This window comes from Scyliorhinus torazame, chromosome 7 (assembly GCF_047496885.1).
Source record: "Scyliorhinus torazame isolate Kashiwa2021f chromosome 7, sScyTor2.1, whole genome shotgun sequence".
NCBI lineage: Eukaryota > Metazoa > Chordata > Chondrichthyes > Carcharhiniformes > Scyliorhinidae > Scyliorhinus > Scyliorhinus torazame.
Window position 1 is genome coordinate 98,890,898 of NC_092713.1, and position 22,865 is coordinate 98,913,762.

General features: G+C 44.5%; 1 protein-coding gene across 7 annotated transcripts in view; it reads left to right on the plus strand.

Annotated features, from left to right (window-relative positions):
* Nucleotides 1-22,865, plus strand: part of jak1 (Janus kinase 1) — a 187,945-nt gene that overhangs the window by 159,610 nt on the left and 5,470 nt on the right. For all 7 annotated transcript variants that reach the window (XM_072511125.1, XM_072511128.1, XM_072511126.1 and 4 more), the window contains 7 exons: nt 2,606-2,741; nt 5,224-5,375; nt 7,896-8,049; nt 8,659-8,753; nt 12,404-12,596; nt 13,856-13,980; nt 15,172-15,344. In XM_072511125.1, coding sequence (XP_072367226.1) covers nt 2,606-2,741; nt 5,224-5,375; nt 7,896-8,049; nt 8,659-8,753; nt 12,404-12,596; nt 13,856-13,980; nt 15,172-15,344 — 1,028 coding nt within the window. The remainder of the gene's footprint in view (nt 1-2,605; nt 2,742-5,223; nt 5,376-7,895; nt 8,050-8,658; nt 8,754-12,403; nt 12,597-13,855; nt 13,981-15,171; nt 15,345-22,865) is intronic.

The following is a 22,865-nucleotide window of genomic DNA, read 5'->3' on the forward strand; positions in this document are numbered from 1 at the left end:
AAAATCCCAAGGCTTTTTACACGTACATAAAAAGCAAGAGGGTAGCCAGGGAAAGGGTTGGCCCACTGAAGGATAGGCAAGGGATTCTATGTGTGGAGCCAGAGGAAATGGGCGAGGTACTAAATGAATACTTTGCATCAGTATTCACCAAAGAGAAGGAATTGGTAGATGTTGAGTCTGGAGAAGGGTGTGCAGATAGCCTGGGTCACATTGAGATCCAAAAAGACGAGTGTTGGGCATCTTGAAAAATATTATGATAGATAAGTCCCCAGGGCCTGATGGGATGGGATCTCCCCCAGAATACTGAAGGAGGCTGGAGGGGAAATTGCTGAGGCCTTGACAGAAATCTTTGGATCCTCACTGTCTTCAGGTGATGTCCCGGAGGACTGGAGAATAGCCAATGTTGTTCCTCTGTTTCAGAAGGGTAGCAAGGATAATCCAGGGAACTACAGGCCGGTGGAGCCTTACGTCAGTGGTAGGGAAATTACTGGAGAGAATTCTTCGAGACAGGATCTACTCCCATTTGGAAGCAAATGACGTATTAGTGAGAGGCAGCATGGTTTTGTGAAGGGGAGGTCGTGTCTCACTGGAGGTCACAAAGATGATTGATGCAGGTAGGGCAGTGGATGTTGTCTATATGGACTTCAGTAAGTCCTTTGACCAGGTCCCTCATGGTAGACTAGTACAAAAGGTGAAGTCACATGGGATCAGGTGTGAGCTGGCAAGGTGGATACAGAACTGGCTAGGTCATAGAAGGCAGAGAGTAGCAATGGAAGGATGCTTTTCTAATTGGAGGGCTGTGACTAGTGGTGTTCCGCAGGGATCAGTGCTGGGACCTTTGCTCTTTGTAGTATATATAAATGATTTGGAGGAAAATGTAACTGGTCTGATTAGTAAGTTTGCAGACGACACAAAGGTTGGTGGAATTGCGGATAGCGATGAAGACTGTCAGAGGATACAGCAGGATTTAGATTGTTTGGAGACTTGGGCGGAGAGATGGCAGATGGAGTTTAATCTGGACAAATGTGAGGTAATGCATTTTGGAAGGTCTAATGCAGGTAGGGAATATACAGTGAATGGTAGAACCCTCAAGAGTATTGAAAGTCAGAGAGATCTAGGTGTACAGGTCCAGACGTCACTGAAAGGGGCAACACAGGTGGAGAAGGTAGTCAAGAAGGCATATGGCATGCTTGCCTTCATTGGCCGGGGCATTGAGTATAAGAATTGGCAAGTCATGTTACAGCTGTATAGAACCTTAGTTAGGCCACACTTGGAGTATTGTGTTCAATTCTGGTCGCCACACTACCAGAAGGATGTGGAGGCTTTAGAGAGGGTGCTGAAGAGATTTACCAGAATGTTGCATGGTATGGAGGGCATTAGCTATGAGGAACTCGGTTTGTTCTCACTGGAACGACGGAGGTTGAGGGGCGACCTGATAGAGGTCTACAAAATTATGAGGGGCATAGACAGAGTGGATAGTCAGAGGCTTTTCCCCAGGGTAGAGGGATCAATTACTAGGGAGCATAGGTTTAAGGTGTGAGGGGCAAGGTTTAGAGTAGATGTACGAGGCTAGTTTTTTACACAGAGACTAGTGGATGCCTGGAACTTGCTACCGGAGGAGGTGGTGGAAGCAAGGACGATAGTGACATTTAAGGGGCATCTTGACAAATACATGAATAGGATGGGAATATAGGGATACGGACCCAGGAAGTGTAGAAGATTGTAGTTTAGTCGGGCAGCATGGTCGGCACGGGCTTGGAGGGCCGAAGGGCCTGTACCTGTGCTGTACTTTTCTTTGTTCTTTGTTCTATAGTTTGTGAATAATAAAAAGTTAATTGTGTTTAAATTTATAAACCTGGTGACTATAGTTATTGAGAAACCGAAAAACCTGGGTATGAAAATCAAAGTTAATTTCAATCGTGTTGTGACTCCGGGTCAAGTGGGGGCTGGAATTGACCGCACACTGGCTCAGCATGTCATAACAATAGTTGGTTGATTCATAGGTCACCGAGATAGTTGTCAGGGTCATGTGGAAGAAGCACCAACATTGACTGGTTGATCCTTGTTTCTGTGCTTTAATTTCTATGTAATTACCAATTGCTTAATCATAAATGCTATAAAGAGTAATATTCATACATCATTAATCTCCCTCAATCATGCTTTTGCCTGCTCGAGACATGTTGATGGAGATCTAGGAATAGCTATTCTATGTGGAACTGACCCCTAACATGATGTGAAGTTTCACTTTGATGATGTTATGAAACTGACCAATAAGCTACATCCAACTTGTCTCTCCTCATGTTTGATGGAAGATGATGCTTCCCGGGGGAGGTCAGAAAGTAAGGTTTGAATAGTAGAGATGAGGAATGGATGGATAGTTTTCAGTTTTATTTAATTGCCTTTGAGAACCAGGAAGTGTTTCTATTAGCTAGAATAATGTGGGATGAATTATACCAGATGGCATGGAAAGATTGGTCTTGATAGATTTGACAGCCTTACTCACTTCATTATTGTTTACATAATTAATCCATATGGAGATAAACTGATACATTTAATTGTTTTAAGTGTTAACTACTGTGCTAACATGGATCATTTTTATAAACAGGAGGACAAGAATTTAGTGCATGGAAATGTATGTACCAAAAATATTTTGCTGGCAAGACAAGGCATTGAGAATGATGGAGGCCCATTCATCAAACTGAGTGACCCAGGTGTTCCCATCACGGTGCTGTCCAGAGAAGGTAATGTTTTCAGAAAGATGTAGAATTTCCTCGGTTTACAATTTTAGAAACAAAATGGTTTAACGTGGTGTATAATTGAGGGAAAATTGCCTCTTTTTAGCAACAATAAACAAAGGAAGATATACTCCTTGTTTAAAATGTTTTAGAAAAGTAGTACATCAAATCTATAGAATCTCTTGTGAAGTTACCTATGGGTTGATGGCTCTGGTACAATGAGGTTGAAGGAAGCAGAGGGTGGCACGGTAGCACAGTTCCTTCACCGCGCTGGGGACCCGGGTTCGATACCCGGCTTGGGTCACTGTCTTTGCGGAGTCTGCTCATTCTCCCCATGTCTGCGTGGGTTTCCTCCGTGTGCTCCGTTTCCTTCCACAGTCTAAAGATGTGCGGGTTAAGTGAATTGGTCACGCTAAATTTCCCCGAAGTGTCCAAACGTTAGGTGGGGTTGCTATGTTACGGGGATAGGGTAGAGGTGTGAGCTTAGGTCAGGTGCTCTTTCAGGGACCAGTATAGACCCGATGGGCCATATGGCCTCCTTCTGCACTGTAAATTCTATGACTATGACGTGAAGATTGTAATCTGCAGTTGAGGCTTGAGGTGAGGAAACGCCAAAATTTAAATTTAAGGGACCAGTTATGGGAGTGACAGGTGAGGACAGAATTTCAGGGTATAAATTAGACCTGGGCATTGGCATGGAAGAATAGGAAAAGTGAGTCATATAATTCTAGAGGTAATAGAAAGCACTGACTGCAACTCGGGAGTATGAATACTTATCCTTGTCATTAATGTGTAGGGTTTCCATTTCCTCCCTTAGAGACCCTCCCCACACTCGGGTTTGTGACACCAGATTCACCTGTGTATGGCTTGAACAGAATCACCAGCGAGACACAATCATTTCATTGAAACCCCAACAAAATCCCACAGTAAAAGACCCCAATATTTAAAACCACCCATTCCCAGTATCCAACACAAAGTCACCATGGCTCAGATTTAAACTCACAAAAATACAGGCAAAACACCACGTATTGTCCCGAAACCTTAGAAAAGGCCCTCCGACCAATATCACCATGATACGGCTCAAACAAATGACAAGTTCCCGGCGAGAAATGCCATCCCAAACCCTTACAAAACCTTCAGATCAATAATGCCACTGTATGGTGGAAAACACTTGGAATCCCCAACGTGACTGTCTGTCCCATATTGATTGTAGCTCCTGAGTCAAGGTGACCAGGGCCTTACCCTCGTTCTGACCGCAGCCCCAATACTCTGATGTGCTTGTCCTTTATAATAATTTAACCGAGACATGCCAAAACATATATTCTTGCTCTTGCCGATCCAGTGTCCAGTTAGTTGATTCCACGCAAAGTCCACACAAATGTCATCAGCTCCAGCTGGTTGAAGCAATCCAGGGTTTTCCATAGAAGATCAGTTCTCATTGTATGAGCAATTTTTCTGCTGTTTGAGGTGACACAGCACCTGGCTTCCAAGGTTAATAGGGGTTTTAATGACCCTATTCCAGACCTTAATTGCATAATTCCCAGAGGTGTTGTATTGATGATATATCACTTGTGCCACTGTAGTGGGTAATCAGACTTCTGATTCCGTTAGTCAATGGCAGGTAATGGTACCTCTCTGGTACCAATCAATGTCCAACCCATTTTGAAGAGTCACTGTTTATGCTCGGTGTCCGAATCAACCCGTGGCTGCCCAACCCTGTGCCATTCTTGAGGTCAAAACATGTCTGTGCGTTTGAAATTATATTCCATAAATTTCCCCGTTGGAGGAGCTTCCAATCCCTCAAACGTAAAAAATAATTTTGTCATGATAACTGACATGAGTTAAAAGTAAAAATTTTTAGTTTGGAGTCATGCAGTGCCCCCTCTCTCTCTCCAGTGTGTGGTGCCATGCAAATTATATTATGGAATGTGACTTGCACTTGGTGGTCTCCTCAGTTTATGGTCTCAAACATGGACCCAATTGGTAATATTATTCACTAAATATTAACTGCCAGTCTGTGCCATTAGCTAAACGCAGCCCGGTTGACAGTCGACTCATTACCTTGGGCCTCAATGTCCCTGTGAGAAGGAGGACCAAAATTAGGGAGGATTCCAGCTCTTAAACAACAGCCACTGATTTTAAAGTGTCCATATATGACGAGCATTTGGCTCAAGTTCTAATTCCAACATAGTTGAGCAGTTTGATAACGCGCATTGTCTGGACTCACACACTGAAAAAGCTATTAGGCGTACTGAATAGAAAATGGCATCCGGTGGAATTATACTTGAGCATAAGCCAGTGTTTTCAGAAGAGAGTGATACCGCTTAAATCTACATTCAATTAGGTAGACTACCAGCTTCGTGATAGGGATGCATTACAACTAATTCAGCAGTCTTCATCTTTAAATAAAATTCTCCATTTTACAGGCTTTTAATTGAATTGAAAGGAACTTTGTAAGAACATATTTCACTGTAATTTACTGTTCTAGAACGTGTTGAGCGTATTCCATGGATTGCACCAGAATGTGTAGAAGACTCAAAAAACCTGAGCATTGCTACCGACAAATGGAGTTTTGGGACAACCCTATGGGCCATCTGCTATAATGGAGAAGTGCCTCTGAAAGATCGAAGCCTGGCAGAGGTAGTTAGTTAGAAGTAACACGTTCTCATCCTCACCCTTGCTTCACCTTTTGTTTTTAGAAAAATATATTTAAGTCTGTCCACTTGACTTGCTGTTATTACATTTTTATCACTTTTTATGTGCCAACCTTTTCCTTTATAAAAGTCTCTGTCTTCAGTTAGAAAGAGTACGAAGTCTTACAACACAAGGTTAAAGTCCAACAGGTTTGTTTCGATGTCACTAGCTTTCGGAGCGCTGCTCCTTCCTCAGGTGAATGAAGAAGTCTGATCCAGAAACACATATATAGACAAATTCAAAGATGCCAAACAATGCTAGGAATGCGAGCATTAGCAGGTGATTAAATCTTTACAGATCCGGAAGGATGTCCCGAAGCGTGGTACATTGGCGAGACCATGCAGACGCTGCGACAACGAATGAACGGACATCGCGCAACAATCACCAGGCAGGAATGTTCCCTTCCAGTCGGGGAACACTTCAGCAGTCAAGGGCATTCAGCCTCTGATCTCCGGGTAAGCGTTCTCCAAGGCGGCCTTCAGGACCCGCGACAACGCAGAATCGCCGAGCAGAAACTTATAGCCAAGTTCCGCACACATGAGTGCGGCCTCAACCGGGACCTGGGATTCATGTCACATTACATTCATCCCCCACCATCTGGCCTGCGAAATCCTACTAACTGTCCTGGCTTGATACAATTCACACCTCTTTAACCTGGGGTTACCCCATCTCTGGATCTGTAAAGATTTAATCACCTGCTAATGCTCGCATTCCTAGCATTGTTTGGCATCTTTGAATTTGTCTATATATGTGTTTCTGGATCAGACTTCTTCATTCACCTGAGGAAGGAGCAGCGCTCCGAAAGCTAGTGACATCGAAACAAACCTGTTGGACTTTAACCTGGTGTTGTAAGACTTCGTACTGTGCTCACCCCAGTCCAACGCCGGCATCTCCACATCATTCAGTTAGAAAATGAAAGGCCTAGTAGGCATGACATTTTGTGAAATTTGGCTGCTGACTCTTCCGATTTTAATGCTCTTGTCATTTCTTAAAATTTTTGTCAATAGCTTAAATTTCTACCTCTAAAATAAGTGTTTAATGGAAGCACAATAAATACTTATTTCATAATATGCAATTTATTGATTGAACATTCATTCCCCCGCTACTCATGCATAGTGGCAGCAGTGTGTACCACGTATAGGATGTACCACGTATAGTACCCACCCAACTGCACACCATCCTGACTTGGAAATATATCAATTCTTCATGTTGTTGGTTGAGAATTCCGGAATTTCTTTCCTTTAGGTATACCTACACCACGTTGAGATCTGCGGTTGAAGAAGATGGCTCACCAGCTTCTCCAGGGCAATCGGTGATAGGCCTAGCCAGCGCTGGATTTTGTCTGTTAATACTTTCAGTTACCATTTTTGGGACATTCAGTCTCTCCCCAAAGCCAGGAATCGATCATTTTGCCTAGAGCTGGGATGCTCTGAACTGCATTTGACTTGTACTGTCTGAACATCTGCTATGCATATCATTTCCTGGAGGCCACCATTCTTTGGCAGTCAGCTGCACTTTGGAATATTTTTCTCTTCAGCTTCTAGCAGTTTCTGATCAGATGTTTTTCAGAATCATTTGCGGGGGGTAAAAAAGCTGCAGCACAAATTTCAAAATTTTTGTTGTTATAAAGTTCACATTGATTACTTTTAATGCATTTTTGCATCAGTGAAACAGAAAAGGAAACATTGTTCTGATTAGACTTCTGCTGTAATCTTTGCTTTATCGTGTAGAAGTTTTGGAAACAATGAGATGTACTAGGGTCAAGGTTGAACCTTGGCTCTTTGCCTTAATCTGGGCACACTTGCTATTCCAAGTGCCCAGGGACCTCCTTGCGGCCTTTATTTTTGCAATGGTACTTTGATTATCAAAGAAAAAGCATTTTGAAGGTTACTAATGAACTCATCTGTCATTGACTGGTAGAAAATGCCATTGAAGGTGGCACCTTTGTAAAATTGAATTTTGAAGGAAAGCCAAGTCATCTGGAGTCTCTCTGTTTTAACAATTCATTTTATTTGTTCTTGAGTTGTGGGCATCGCTGGGAAGGGCAGCTTTTATTGACCGTTCCTAATTTTCCTCGAGCAGGTGATGGTACTCTGCCTTCTTGAACCATTACAGACCATGTGATGTAGGCCCACGCACAGTGCTGTTTAGGAAGGGAATTTCAAAATTTGGGCCCAGTGGCAGTGGGTGCACCTACAGTTAAGAAAATAAGAGAGGCCCAATCCATTTTCACTGTGGGTCACTATACACAAAACTAAAATTAGAGTTTTGTCATACTGTTCTTCCTCTAACTCCTTTCTCCTACAATTTCCACACTTTTAAAACTCAAGATTAACACCTAACTTATTTATTCATCTCATTTTCTGTCGACTTCGTTTTGGCCATGGTGATGTCCTACAATGTTTGTACCTAAAATATGTAATTCACATATTATAACCAATGTTTTCCTATCTGTTTATGACACAGAAAGAGAGATTCTACGAGGCTCGATGTAAACTCACCCCCCCATCCTCCTGTAAGGAATTAGCTGAGCTAATGCAGCAGTGCATGACCTACAATCCACCCGAGCGGCCATTCTTCAGGGCCATCATGAGAGATATCAACAAACTGCAAGAGCAGAGTAAGAGGCTGTAACATCAAAAATAATTTTTCTGCATGTATCCAAAAGTAATTGTTTCTAAGTACATCAACGGTGTATACATTATGACCGGGAACATTTGCAGACATTAAGTCCCTTTTACCTCGTCTCTTGGCACACGTATTATTCCAAGAGCTCAGGGACTTCCTCTCGAGGCCTTTTGGATGTTGTGACCGAAATGTGGTGCGTCTCTGTTCTTTTTCTTATTCGAAAGCAAAGAAAAGCTGAGGAACTCTTTGGGAGGAGAATTATCAATCATCCATAGAACAAGTGAAAGCTCACTTTGGAAAAGGGCCTATGTTACAGGCTCTTGGGTCTGCATTGTTCCGGTGCAGAGGCGCTTTCCCTTGACCTGATAAATACCCACAGTGACATGACTGTAATCATGACATTTTGTGAGGAATCACAAGCACAGACACACATCCCATCATTGCACAGTGCCAAAACTCGAGCAGGATGTTGCTTGGGATTGAGGATGTTAACAAACCGTTGTCGGCACTGTCACAAAGAGACCAAAGAATGGAAATAACCTTAATCGTCTGTTCTTTTATTTTATTTTTTACTGGTTTTTTTTCCAATGTTCATGGTCAGATCCAAATATAGTTCCTGATGATAAACCCAAGGCTGAAATTGATCCAACTCAGTTTGAAAAAAGATTTCTCCGAAGGATAAGGGATCTGGGTGAGGTAAGCAGCTGCTTTTATTTGCCCACTGCACCTAGAGATTGTAATCCTTTTAAATTACTGTGTGAAAGTTCAAAAGCCTAATTGCAGGAAATCACCAAGTTTGACCAGGGTCGGAGAGAAGGCGAATTAATGAGTTGATACCAAATTTGGGTATTTAAATGCCTATAGATTTGTAGGTGGAAGGGAAAACTGAGGGAAGAAGTCCTGTAGTTTTGAGGTGTAGAAAAAAAATGATGATATGGTGAAATAGACAGTGATGCTTCAAATTTGATTGGAGCCGAAAATGGATAATGTAGCTGCAAAACACACTTGTGAGAACAAAAATGTAAAGTTAACAAACCTTAACCTACACTTGAGATGAGAGGAACATTTTTCTTCCAAACAGTAATACATGTAGACTAGACTCTCATTCAAAGCAATGCTGAATAAATATCTTTTGTAAAAAATCGGATTAAGTATTTGGATGGCAACAGGAATAAGAATTAACAGCAGTAATATAATATATAATCACTGATTGTCACAAGTAGGCTTCAATGAAGTTACTGTGAAAAGCCCCCAGTCGCCACAGTCCGGCACCTGTTCGGGAGGCCGGTACGGGAATTGATCTCGCGCTGCTGGCCTTGTTCTGTATTACAAGTCAGCTGACTAGCCCACTGTGTTAAACCAGCCCCAGTAATTAACAGAGATGATTCAGTGCTGTGTGAAACCTGATGAAGTTCTAAGGTATTGGAGCTATGTGGAAGTGCCTTTCAAAGGAAGGCAACAATCATAGATAAACAATATATGATATAACGTTAAATATGTATTCTGGAGAGCTGCTTGATTTATCTTTTGGGAGCAGGGAGAAAAGTTTACAGAATCCTTTCTTAAAAGACCATATGGGTCGGATAGGAGTCCATAATAAAACTAATACTGTCCATGGCGTGTGAATGAATGAACTTGATACCTTTTGTAATCATTAAATTATCAACTTTGGAAACGTAATGTATCTTGTGATGTAACAATTTAACTGAATTGACTTGCTTTAAGTTACTTGGCAGCAACAACTGTACAATATCAATGTCCCATTTAAAAGGATTGTCAGATTTGGTCACGGGCTCTTTTTAAAATTAATTTGCCCTCAGCTGGAAGATAACTGTTGATTTTGAGCTTGATTCTTTGACAGAGATATACAATCCTCAACTGGATAAATGGAGCCTTTTGACTAATTTGAATTCAAGATCTGAAAATGGGAGGATAACTTCTAATTTAAAAAATATAATCACTGCACGAAGCCACTGGTCAGATTTATGATTCCAGTCATTGCAGAAATCTGAGTCTTTCCAACGCTTTTTGATTTTCATTTCAGATTTCCAGCACCTGCAATATTTTGCTTGGAAATATTATTCAGATAGGTGAAGACATGTTTGACCCAAAGATGGGTGCTTGATTAATTTTGGAAACATCTGGGTCCCTACCATAGAAGACAGCCATCGTAATTTTTTGTTTCTTTTTAAAAAATATTTTTATTCAAGGCATTTTCATATATATAAACAGAATCAGAAGACCAACTCAATAAACAACCCCCCCCCCCCACCTTGCTGACCTCTCAAACTGCCCTAAAGAAATTCATAAACTGCGCCACCTCCGGGTGAACCCATCCACCGACCCCCTTAAGGCGAACTTAACCTCCTGCAACCTCAGGAGTTCCGCCAAGTCATTCATCCACACCCCGATTTTGGTGCTCCGAATCAAGGCCAAAACATTGGCCTCTCGCCCCCGGAATCCTGGATCTTCCGATACGCCAACTATCATCACCTCTGGATTCGGGACCACCTTCACACCCAGCACCTCGGACATCACGGCAGAGAACCCCTGCCAGAACCCCCTCAATCCTGGACACGCCCAGTACATGTGGACGTGATTTGTGCCCCCCCCCCCCTCCCTGCGTGCAACGCCCGCACCTGTCCTCTACCCCCTCAAAGAACCTTCTCATCCTCGCCACCATTATATGCACCCTTTGTACCACTTTGAAGTGGATGAGGCTTAACCTCGCACACAACGTGGTCACGCTCACCCTCCACAAGGCCTCTGCCCATGTCTCGGCCCCCCACCTGCCCTCCCAGTCCCTTCCCCCCACTTGCACTTAATGTCTCCCCACCAGGGCTCCCTCTCATTCAATCAACTCCCATTCAGACATCGGACACCTTCCCCTCCCCTATTTCATCCCTCAACAGTACCTTATCCTGCAACCCCTGAGGCAGCAGCCCAGGAAAGGACAGCACCTCTCTCCTTACAAAGTCTCGAACCTGCAGGTACCTAAAGCCATTCCCCTTTGGTAACTAGTACATTTTCTCCAGGTCCTCCAACTCCGCAAATTTGACCCTATAAACAGATCGTCAAAGTGCTCAATCCCTGCCTGCCACCACCCCCAAAACCTCATGTCCAGCCCCATTGGTGCAAACCTATGGTTATTGCAGATCGGTGCCCACACCGAGGCACCCTCCCGCCCCAAATGCTGCCTCCACACCCAGAGGGTCTTCCACACCCACACAAATCCAGAGATCAGCGCATTGACCTTTTTAGAAAATTACTTGGGGATGAGGAGTGAAAGGTTCTGAAACACAAACAGAAACCTTGGCAGCACCGTCATTTTTACTGTCTGCACACCCCCTGCCAGCACCAGTGGCAGCACATCCCACCTCTTAAAATCCACCTTCATCTGCTCTCCTACCCGAGCCAGGTTCAGCCTGTGCAACTTTGCCCAGCCCCGCGCAACCTGGATACCCAAGTATTTAAAACTTGCCCCCACCACCCTAAACGGCAACTCCCCTAGCCTTCTTTCCTGTCCCCTAGTCTGAATTGGGAACACTTTTCCCAATATTTAACTTGTACCCCGAGAGCCGGCCGAGCTCCCCCAGTATCTCCATGATGCCTCCAATACGCCCCACTGGGTCCGAAATATACAACAACAGGTCGTCCGCATACAATGAGACCCTGTGCTCAACGTCCCCCTGCTCAATCCCTCTCCAGTCCCTCTGTGCCCTAAGTGCCATTGCCAGCGGCTTTATCACCAAGGCAAAGAGCAATGGGGAGAGCGCACAGCCCTGCCTCGGCACCCAATGCAGCCTGAAATACCCCAAACTCACTCAGTTCATTCGTACGCTCGCGACTGGCGCCTTTATATAGCAGCCGGACCCAGTCGACAAACGCCAGCCCAAACCCGAACCGCCCCAGCACCTCCAGTAATTTTTGGTTTTCTAATCATTACCCTCCTTTTGGGGGGAAAGGACCATGAGTAAGCAGCATATTGAATTTGTCATTACATTGGCTATATAACAAAATGGCATTGACAATTGTCATAATGAAATCTATGGTCAAGATCAGGCTATCCTTCTGGAAGTTAAGGAATTCAAAAAGGGATGACAATGGGGATTTAAAAACAAATTGTTGCATTGGAAGGAAAAGATGAGTTCAAGGTGGTGATGTTCCAACTTGCAACTTCATGATCAGGAATGGAGAGGATATTAACTTAGTTCAGATTTGAATTCAGACGTTTTGCCCTTGGAGCCCCTTGATCACCCTGACTTGGAATAAACTGTTCAGTAACAATGGTTTGTTTCAATGAAGTTGGAGATTTGGTAAATGCTGTTTTATTTTAATTTCACAAGGGTCATTTTGGAAAGGTTGAGCTCTGTCGCTATGATCCAGAAGGTGACAACACAGGCGAACTTGTTGCTGTCAAATCTTTGAAACCAGATAGCAGTGAAGAACATAAAGCAGATCTCAAGAGAGAAGTTGAAATTCTAAAGACTCTTTATCATGAAAATATAGTGAAGTACAAAGGAATATGCACCGAGGAAGGCAAGTCCCCATTTTTTTATTTTTTGCATGTTTTGTACAAAATGGAAATTATAAAACAAAATGAATTCTGCAAAGAACAATCATGTGATTTGAAACAAAGTCTGTTTTGAGCTTCCCTGAATCCTTACTTGGTAAGTATAGTATACGGTAATGAAACTTACAGGCTAGGGATTTTTTTAGGTTCAATTACAGGCAGTATTTAGTTTTTATAATAATAATCTTTATTAGTGTCACAAGTAGGCTTACCTTCACACTGCAAAGAAGTTACTGTGAAAAGCCCCTTGTCTCCACACTCCGGTGCCTGTTCGGGTACACCAAGGGACAATTCAGAAAGTCCAATTCACCTAACAAGCACATCTTTCGGCACCGGAGGGCCCGGAGGAAACCCACACAGATACAGGGAGAACATGCAGACTCCACACAGACAGTGACCCAAGGCGGGAATCGAACCTGGGACCCTGGCACTGTGAAGCAACAGTGCTAACCACTGTGCTACCGTATCACCCATCTGGGAAAGCTGTAAGACTTCTACCAATGGTGTCAGTGAACTTATGTTAAGGGGGTGGAAATATTAGCCAAAATGTCTGAGTGATAGATGGTGACACTTGCTTGAATTTGTATGTGTCATTTCAATGAATGTAGGATTGAGCTGAGCTACAAAGCATCTTGTAGGCATAAAAATAACTACTTGATGCAGGTGCTGGCAGATCTGTAGCACAGCAACTTCAACAGACATTCCCTGCGCACAAGTACAGTTCTGTGGGTGTGTGCGGAGATCAGCAATTAGTTTAGCTGTGGCATGCTGACACTGTTAAAGCTGAAACATGACTCATGACCACTTAAGCATAGTATTGGAAGCCATTGAACTGTACACCCCATAAGGGATTCAACACCTTTAGAAAAGAAAGGAATTTGAAAAAACGAAACCCTAACCCTAGCACAAGGTTTGCAAAGTTTCCATTTCATTTGATTATCTGTTATGCTGGAACTGTGAAATTATTCCATGAAAGAATACACAAGTCAAGAACGTGTAGAATCCATTGTACATGGATTGTAAAATCCATCTTTGATTTACTTTGGTGGAATAGGGAGGAACATTTTGTTTGAAGGTGAAATGGGTTGAATTGTTGATAGAGGATTGCACATAATCTGCCAGATGCATGTGTTTCGTGGACCAAATTGCTTTTTCTCATTCATGATTCCTTGCGTAATCTTGTGTAATTTGTAACAAAATTTTCCTCTATTTGATCTCTTTCCAGGTGGAAGAGGGATGAAGCTGATTATGGAATATCTTCCTGCTGGAAGCCTTAAAGAATATCTTCCACGTCATAAACAAAAAGTTAATTTGAAAAGCAAAATTCGATACGCACTGCAGATTTGTAAGGCAAGTGATTGTCTTGTTGTAAATTATACATCAGTAACAATAAGTTTCAGCTTTATAGTGAATAACACCGATTATATTCATTGTACCTCAACCAAAGAATATATTTCCAAAAGTAATTGATGATCTGTTCCAGAGAATAATCAGTATTTCATATTTTTTTTCTAATGCTCTGTTGTTTTCTATTGTTTCAAAAATTCACAGTTTCATTTTCAAATTCAACTTCTGCATCAGTGTTGAGGCCAGAACAGCCATCCCATTCTGTACTCCCCAGCAACCACACAGTTGCACTTTCAACAAGAACAACGAACCCTGGTGTTCTCTTTCCATGTGAATCAGCTACTCTCATACTTAACAGTAGCACACTATCCCGTGGGAGGGAAAGCCTTGGAAGGAGAGAGCTGGCATATTGACCATCTTTAACAAATATTGCTGTTGACTAAGAATAGTTCTGAAAAATTGCTTCTAAGTGCCTATTCTTTCTACTTGATGCAGATATCCTCTCTGCGTTCTGCCATTTCGTTGATAGTTTTGAAAGTTTTTATAAAATTTCCAATGAAGGGGCAATTTAGCATGGCAATCCACCTAGCCTGCACATCTTTGGGTTGTGGGGGTGAAACCCACGCAGACACAAGGAGAATGTGCAAACTCTACACGGACAATGACCCAGGGCCGGGATGGAACCCAGGTCCTCAGCGCCATAAGGGAAGAGTGCTAACCACTGTGCCACCGTGCCGCCCCGACAGTTATAGATTGTTAACACGGGTCAGTCTGCTGTCACAGCCTCTCTGTGTTCACTCAATCATAGGACGCACATTGCAACTCCCTATAAATAATATCACACAGCAAAATAGGAAGGGCATGGAATAAATTTGGAAAGCCTTCTTGAAGATAATAAATAACGAAATTGATTGTCAGAAGTATAGATTTTTAACCATTGTAGGGAGCTGTGAATGAGAGGCCTATAGGAAGGGGCAGCAGAGAGGGGAAGTGGGAGAAAGATAAAGCCTGTTGAGGTGAGACCAATTGTAAGTGATATTACTGGGGTCTGCGAACTATGGTGAGAAATCTGGACACTAGGGTAACATAAAAGGCTTTTCTTTTTTAAAAAAAGCTTATTTACATGAATTAGGCTGCATTTACATAGAATGTTGACTTTAACACTGTAATAAGAATTGCAAACTATTGTTTTAGGGAATGGAGTACCTGGGATCTCTGCAATATGTTCATCGAGATTTAGCTGCAAGAAATGTCCTTGTAGAAAACGAAAACCGGGTAAAAATTGGAGACTTTGGACTGACAAAAGCCATTCAGACAAACAAAGAATATTACAAAGTGCAAGATGACTTGGACAGTCCTGTGTTTTGGTAAGAGTTAATGTTAGTCTTTTTTTTGCTCATCAAGGTGAGGGATGTTAGCATGTAAGACTTCCCAATGCTCTGCAAGATACACAGAGGCTCACAGGCGATGAGGATCGTGGGATCGATCCATAGTCATATATGATTTTTCTGACAGGTGGGGCTGAATTTTCATTCTAAGGTCCTGATCCTGCCATTGGGATGAAATGCAGGTCGGACTTATAAAGGCCAGCAAGGGGACCCAGAGGACGATTTTGAAGGAGTCTTATACGAATGAAGGCTAGTAGGTGGCTCTGGACTCTGGACAGTGAATAGGAGGCCTTCCAGCAGTCAAGGATTGGCAGCCTCACTGTCAGAGGTGGGAGCTGCTGAAGTAGGCTGGAAGGTGCAAGGGTGCCTGCATTCCGGGTCGATAGCCACAAATCAAGGGAAGCATGGAAGCTAGAAAGGTTCAAGCCTTTAGAGATCAGAGGGAAACTCTCCCACAGTTAGGCACACTGTCTCAGTTGCAGATGATTTTTTTGGGGCGGAGACTTCCAAATTATTGGAGCCACTGACCCTAATGTCTGCCGTGCCACTGGAAGGCTGCTATGGTTTTATTGATAGCCTTTTGGAATGATGGGTACTCTGTGCACTGGATCAAAAATCTGGGGTATTACCATAAAGAGCTGAATTGCTTATCCACCAAGAGTGACTAGATAACCTTTCCCAATGTTAATCCCGCTATTCCATAATCCCATGGAGGTGGGAATGTGCCATGGGTCCAGCCTGACAGATTTTTCCTCTCGTTTCATTTAAGTTGACTAATAGTAGACAATGTATAATGTCATTGCCTCCATCACCTTATCCACAATCTCCTCAAAAATGTTGACTGTTGGCATAGGACACCCAATATTTGCAGCTCACCCTCTTGGCATGTTCAAATAGACATTTTACAGGTAGATAAATGTTTGATTCTCCATGTCTTTTTGGTAAATTATATTGCATTTTGTCCCAGTTCATCGTGTTGGAAACTTTGCTGTTTATTTTTTGCTGACAGCATTTTTTTCCTGAGTATTCCTAGTTGCTGTAAGTATGTAAATAATGTTGATTCTGCTGGCGGCATGTTGAAGGAGGTCGCACGCAAGTAGCCCCCACCAGAGTCCTCGGTTTTTAGCCCGGTTCCCGATGGTAATTTGTGGGCAGACCCGTCCCATTTAATAGTTCTTTATAAGAAGATGTCAATTATGCAAAAGAAACACTGGAAAGAAGGGTACGAGCAGTAACCCTTGAGAGGAGCTGGGGAAGGTGCAGAGTCCGTTGGGAACAAAAATGACAGAGGCAAGCTCGTTGGGTGGGGCTGCACCTATTACGGTGGATAAGGTAATGGAGGTAATGGCAGCCATATTTGAGAGACCATTTGGCAAACATTTTGAGAGGCAAGGGTGGGAGATGATGGAGACCCTCAAAAAGCTGGTGGAGGACGCATTGGGCCCGGTAAAGGAGGCATTGGGAAAGACCCCAGAGACGGTGCAGGAGCATGGTGAGATGCTGAAGGGCGTGGGGTAGACCTTGTTGCGACACTGACCAGATAGCTTCACTGAAAGCTGAGCTGTTGATGATGGAGGACAGGAATAAGGGCCCGAGGGCTAAGGTTGAGGACCTGGTGACTAGGTCGGGGAGGCTAACCTCAGGATCATGGGGTTGCTGGAAGGGGTGGAGGGCCCTGAGACCGACTGAGTACTTTGCTACAGTGTTTGCAAAGTTGATGGGGGAGGAGGACCAGGGTCCCTGCTCCTAACCACCACCGAGCTGAATGGGGTCCACAGGTCGCTCTGGGTGAGGCCATAGGCCACTACGAAAGCGACAACGTTCGGATGAGAGGGTCCTGAAATGGGCCAAAGAAAATAGGGAGGTGCGGTGGGAAGGCAGCAGTATTCGAATGTACCAAGATGGCACGGCAGAGTTGGACTTCAGCAGGGCAAAGTCAGTGTGGTTTGAATGGTGTGCATTTTGGTTGGTATACCAGGCGAGGCAGAGTCACGTATAATTGCAGAGATCATTTCTTCGAGATGATGAAGAAAGCAGAGGCTATTGTTTAAGCACAAGGACTTGGGCTGAACTGAGGGAGTTTAAATGGGACTTTTATAGTGTTTGGGATGGGATTGTTTGGAAACGTTGTAATGTTTTTCTTTTTTGTATATAGATACAGTTAATTGAAATTTATGATTCTGTATTGAGGGAGTATATGATTTTGGGAGTGACGGGGCCGAGGAAGTTGGGGATACGGATTAAGGTAGGAATCAGTCAAATTTAGGGTGGAGATGTTCAAGTGTTTGGGTTTTGGTTATTCCTTTGCAGAAGAGAGAAGCAACCTCATTAGAAGGCAGAGTTTAACTAGTGAATGGGAATGAGGTGGGGGGGGGGGGAGGAGCTGTGGCCTGTTAGACCTGTTTAGGCAGGTTTTGATGAGTCTAGAAGGTGTGAATGGTGGGAAGGGATGGGGATGGTGGGGAGCGGTTATAGTTTGAGAGGAAGTAGATTGAGGATTTCAGGGATAGGAGTGGGGGGTGGGGTGTAAATTGCTGATGGTGACCAAGGGTGTTTTCTTTGTCTCATCCTGTGGGTGTGGCTGGTGGCCATCTTGAGTGGGCCCTGGCATTAGGAGCATGTAAAATGGAGGGGATAATCCCTTGCAGTGGAAATGGCTGACTTGATGGGAGTGAGAGACCCCCGGTTAGATTGGCCATGTGAAATGTTCGGGGCTTGGGGGGCCCATTGAAGCGAGTGAAAGTTTTCTCTCATTTGAAGAATTTAAGGGCCGATGTGATGCTTTTGCTGGAGACCCACCTGCGGGTGAGGGACCAGACAAGACTTCAGAAGGGTTGGGTGAGCCAGGTGTTCCACTCGGGCTTCGATAGCAGGTCTGGGAGGTGGCAATTTTAATTAATAAATGTCCAGTTTCAGGTGGGGAAGATGGCAACGGATCAGGGAGGTAGGTAGGCAATAGTTGCTGGAACGTTGGAAGGCTAATCAGTGGTGTTGGTAAATGTCTTCACTCCAAACTGGGATGATGTAGTACTCCTGAAGAGGACGTTGGCTGCCATACAGATTTGGACACGCATCAGTTGACCTTGGAGTGGGGTGGGGGTCCATCCGCGATGGTTTCCACACCCGGGGGCATAGGGAATTCTCCTTCTTTTCTCCAGTGCCTAAAGTATATTGACAGATTGACTTCTTCATGGTGGGGAGGACTCTGCTGCCAGGAGTGAGGAAAGCGGAATATTCCGTGATAGTTATTTTGGATTGTGCACCACATCTGGCAGATGTGGTATTGGGAGATGGGGCCAGCATGGAGTTTGGATGTGGGGCTGTTGGCAGATCTGAGGTTTTGCGGAAGGATATCAAGGACGATCGATATGTATGTGGGGTTTAATAAGAATGGGGAGGTTTTACCCTCGGTTCTATGGAGGCCCTAAAGGCAGTGGTGAGAGGGGAGATAATCTCACATAAGGCGTAGATAGATGGGGAGACAAAGGAGAAACGCCAAAGGTTGGGATGAGATCTTGGAGGTAGATGGTAAATTTTCGAATGATCCCACCCCAGAGTTCCTGGTTAGCAGAAAGAAGCTGCAGATGCAGTTTGATTTACTGGCCGCAGATAAGGTGATGCGCCAGTTATGGTGCTCGAGGGGGATAATGTACGCACATGGGGAGAAGGCCAGTCATCTCTTAGCTTGCCAGTTGAGATGGAAGGTGGCCTCCCGAGAGATTATTCAGGTTCGACGCTAGGGTGGCGGGTTGGTGTCCTCGCCAGATAAAGTAAATGGGGAGTTTGAAGCATTCTATATGAACCTCTATAGATCGGAGCCACCTGGGGAGGGGTCGGACATGGTGGCGTTTCTGGAGTGTCCCAAGGTGGAGGGGGAAGAGCAGGAATGGTTGGACGAGCCTTTGGGTGCGAAGGAGGTCCTGACAGCTATTGGGCGAATGCAGACTGGTAAAGCCTCGGGGCCTGACAGGTTCCTGGTGGAATTGGTTTGCAAGATAGTTGGTACCGTTACTGGTGGAGATGTTTGAGGATTCGGTAACACGAAGTCCGTTGCCCGTGACATTGATGCCAGCATCCATTTTGCTTCTCTTAAAAAAGGATAAGGACCCGATGGAGTGTGGGTCATTCCGCCCAATTTCCCTACTAAATGTAGATGTTAAGATATTGGTCAAGATATTAGCACGAAGACTGGAGCAGTGTCTCCCTCACGTTATTAGGCAGGATCAGACAGGTTTCGTTAAGGGTCGGCAATTGTCATCGAATGTACGGCCATTGTTAAATGTGGTGTTATCCCCAACGGAGGGGACGAATGAGGATGTCATTGTTGCACTCGATGCTGAGAGTGCTTTTGACAGGGTAGAATGGGGCTATTTGTTTGTGGTACTGGAAGAGTTTGGGATGGGGCTTAAATTTTGTCATGGGTATGGTTATATAAAGCTCCGAAGACCAATGTCCACACAAACAAGGTGAGTTTGGGATATTTTCAGTTGAACAGGGGAACAAGACAGGGGTGCACTATGTTCCCCCACCCACCCTCTTAACTGCATTGGCGATAGAATCTTTGGACATTGCCCTCAGGGCTTCAAATAGGTGGAGGGGGATAATGAGGTGGGGGGGGGGGGGGGGGGGGGGGGTGGTGGAACATAGGGTCTCTGTGTATGCTGGCGATCACATATGTACGTGACAGACCCGATCCCCACTATGGGCGATATAATGGCGCTGTTGAGGCGCTTTGGCTCTTTTTCAGGGTACAAATTGAACTTGGAGGTGTTTCCCGTTACTCCCCCAGGAAGGAGAGTCAATCTGGGAGTGTTGCCTATCCGCTTAGCGGGATCTCATTTCTGGTATCTGGGGATTCAGGTGGCTCGGGTTTGGGCCCGGCTCCAGCAGTTTAACTATACGAGCTTGGTGGAAAGGGTCAAGACTGATTTGCAGAGGTGGGATATTCTCCCTCTGTCCTTGATGGGCAGGTTTCAGTCACTCAAGATGAATATTTTACCAAGATTTCTGTTCTTATTCCAATGTTTGCTGTTTTTTTCTTCCTAAATCCTTTATTGGAGAGTTGAGAAATTGATCTTGTCCTTTATTTGGGCAGGCATTATGGCGAGGATGCGAAGGACAGTCCCTCAGAGGGACCACGGCAGGGGGGCTTGGTGTTGTCGAGCCGGATATGTTATTACAGGACAGCGAATGCAGAGAAGGTGTTGAAGTGGCGTGGGGATCCGAAAGTTACCTGGGTCAGGATGGAGTTGAAATCCTGTAGATGATCTGGTTTGAGGGCACTAGTGAAGGCCTCACTTCCGTTCTCACCGGTGAAATATTCGGCAAATGTGGGTGGTTGTCTCCACCCTGAAGATATGGAGACAATTTCGGCAACATTTTAAATTGGGGGCAGTATTGAAGCTGGCTCCGATTTGCGCAAGTCAATGTTCGAACCTGTGAGGTTGAATGCCACATCCGGGGGTGGGAAGAGAAGGGGTTGGAAGGAATGGGGGGATCTCTTCTTGGAGGACGGTTTGCGAATTTGGAGTTGTCGGAACCTGACTAATTCAGATACCTGCAAGTTCGCAACTTTGTGAAACGGATCTTTCCGATGACATTCCCCGTGGTGTCACCAACCTCGTATATTGAGATGGTTCTTTCACTCACAAGGTCGGAGGAGGGGAATACCTCGGGTGTACCTAGGTCAGCACGGTGGTTAGCACTGCTGCCTCACAGCTCCAGAGTCCCGGGTTCATTTCCGACCTCGGGTGACTGTGTGGAGTTTACACTTTCTCCCAGTGACTGCGTGGGTTTCCTCCGGGTGCTCTGGTTTTCTCCCACAGACCAGAGTGCAGGTTAGGTGGATTGGCCATACTAAATTGCCCCTTAGTGTCCAAAATGTTAGACTGGGTTACGGGGATGTGGTGGAGGCGTGGGCTTAAGTAGGTGCAGACTCGATGGGCTGAATGGTCTTCTGCACTGTAAATTCTATGATCTATGGAAGGATTATGCCTGAAGACATAGTATCAGTGGAGGGGGTTATGGTCTAGTGGGAGGAGTTGGGGCTGGTGTTAGGATGGGATGTGGAGTGAGGCCCTGCGGAGTGTGAACTCCACATCCTTGTGTGCGAGGTTTATTTTGAAGTGCTGCCTAGGGCTCATCTGACTATGCCCAGGATGAGTAGGTTTTTTTTTGTCGGAGTGGAGGACAAGTGTGAGCGTTCTGGAAGGGGTTCGGCCAATCATGTGCAAATGTTCTGGTCGTGTTCTAAGTTTGTGGGGTTCTGGGTCCTTTTAGTACCATGTTGGAGATTCTGAAAATTGAACTGGTGCCCTGTCTCGTAGTGGCCATATTTGGAGTGTCTGACTTGGCAGCTGCAGACGGGTGCGGGTGCCAATGTCCTAGCCTTTCTTGGAGGCGAATGATGATGGGATGGAGGTCAGCTTCTCCACCCAGTGCCTCAGTGTGGCTGGGAGATCTGATGGAGTTCCTATACCTTGAGAAAGTACACAGTGAGGGGAGCACTTGAGGGGTTCTACTGAAGATAGCAGCTGTTTACTATGTATTGCAGTTCATGAACAGCATTGACAGTCTGTACCTATAGCAACTGTTTGAAGCAGTTTGTCAACAGTGTAAGACAAGTCTCCTTCCTGGGTCAAATGACTGCCGTGTGACCTCTTTTAACAAGAGTGGAGTGTTGATTAAAACACTGTGTCAAGAGCTTTGATTTTCAGTATTCTTTGGGGGTTTTGGCAATATCGTATGTGAAAATTTATATGCCCTGTATCCGAACTTCCATCAGTCCTGTACTGGTTTGTTTCCTATCTTCACCCATACTTTTCTCCCTTTTGGGAAATAGTGGGGAAGTGTTGGAAGGGCTGATTTATCAACCTGTTGAACCGCATCGTGAAGACTCCTTCCATGGTCAACAAGTCCTGGGATAGGACCTGAACCTGGAGATTCTAGCTCGGAGGAAGGGATGTTACGTACTGAGCCAAAAGTAGGAGTTACCTATACTTGTCAAAGAAGACTATTCTTCATCTCCCTCCCATCTTCCCCTGAGTTCTATACAATCGCTCTTCCTATGGATTGTCATACAATTGCGCCATCTGCTGTAGGATGACTTGTGAACAACAATTGAGCCCAAAACATTTTTTCTCCCGGATTACCAAAGCAAGAAGCTTTCATGTCACTTCATCAACCAGAGGCCATGTCATTTCAGGCAACCTGCAATGGACACTGGTATCTTGTAAATGGCAAAAAACAGATTACAAAGGCAGAGTTCCCTGGAGTGGAAGATGTCACAGAGTACTCCAGTGGGCAACAGGGTTCCTCGTATTTTGCATGTAAACTTTATTGTTTACATGCAAAGGAAAGAAGATGTAAACCGTTAATGTTCACATGGCATTTAACCATAGAAGTATGGAGTACATCAATGGCTATTACACAGGAAGTACCACAAGTCCATGTCAGCAGTCCATTCTGGTTTTTACATTTGAAAAAAAAAAATCAATGTGG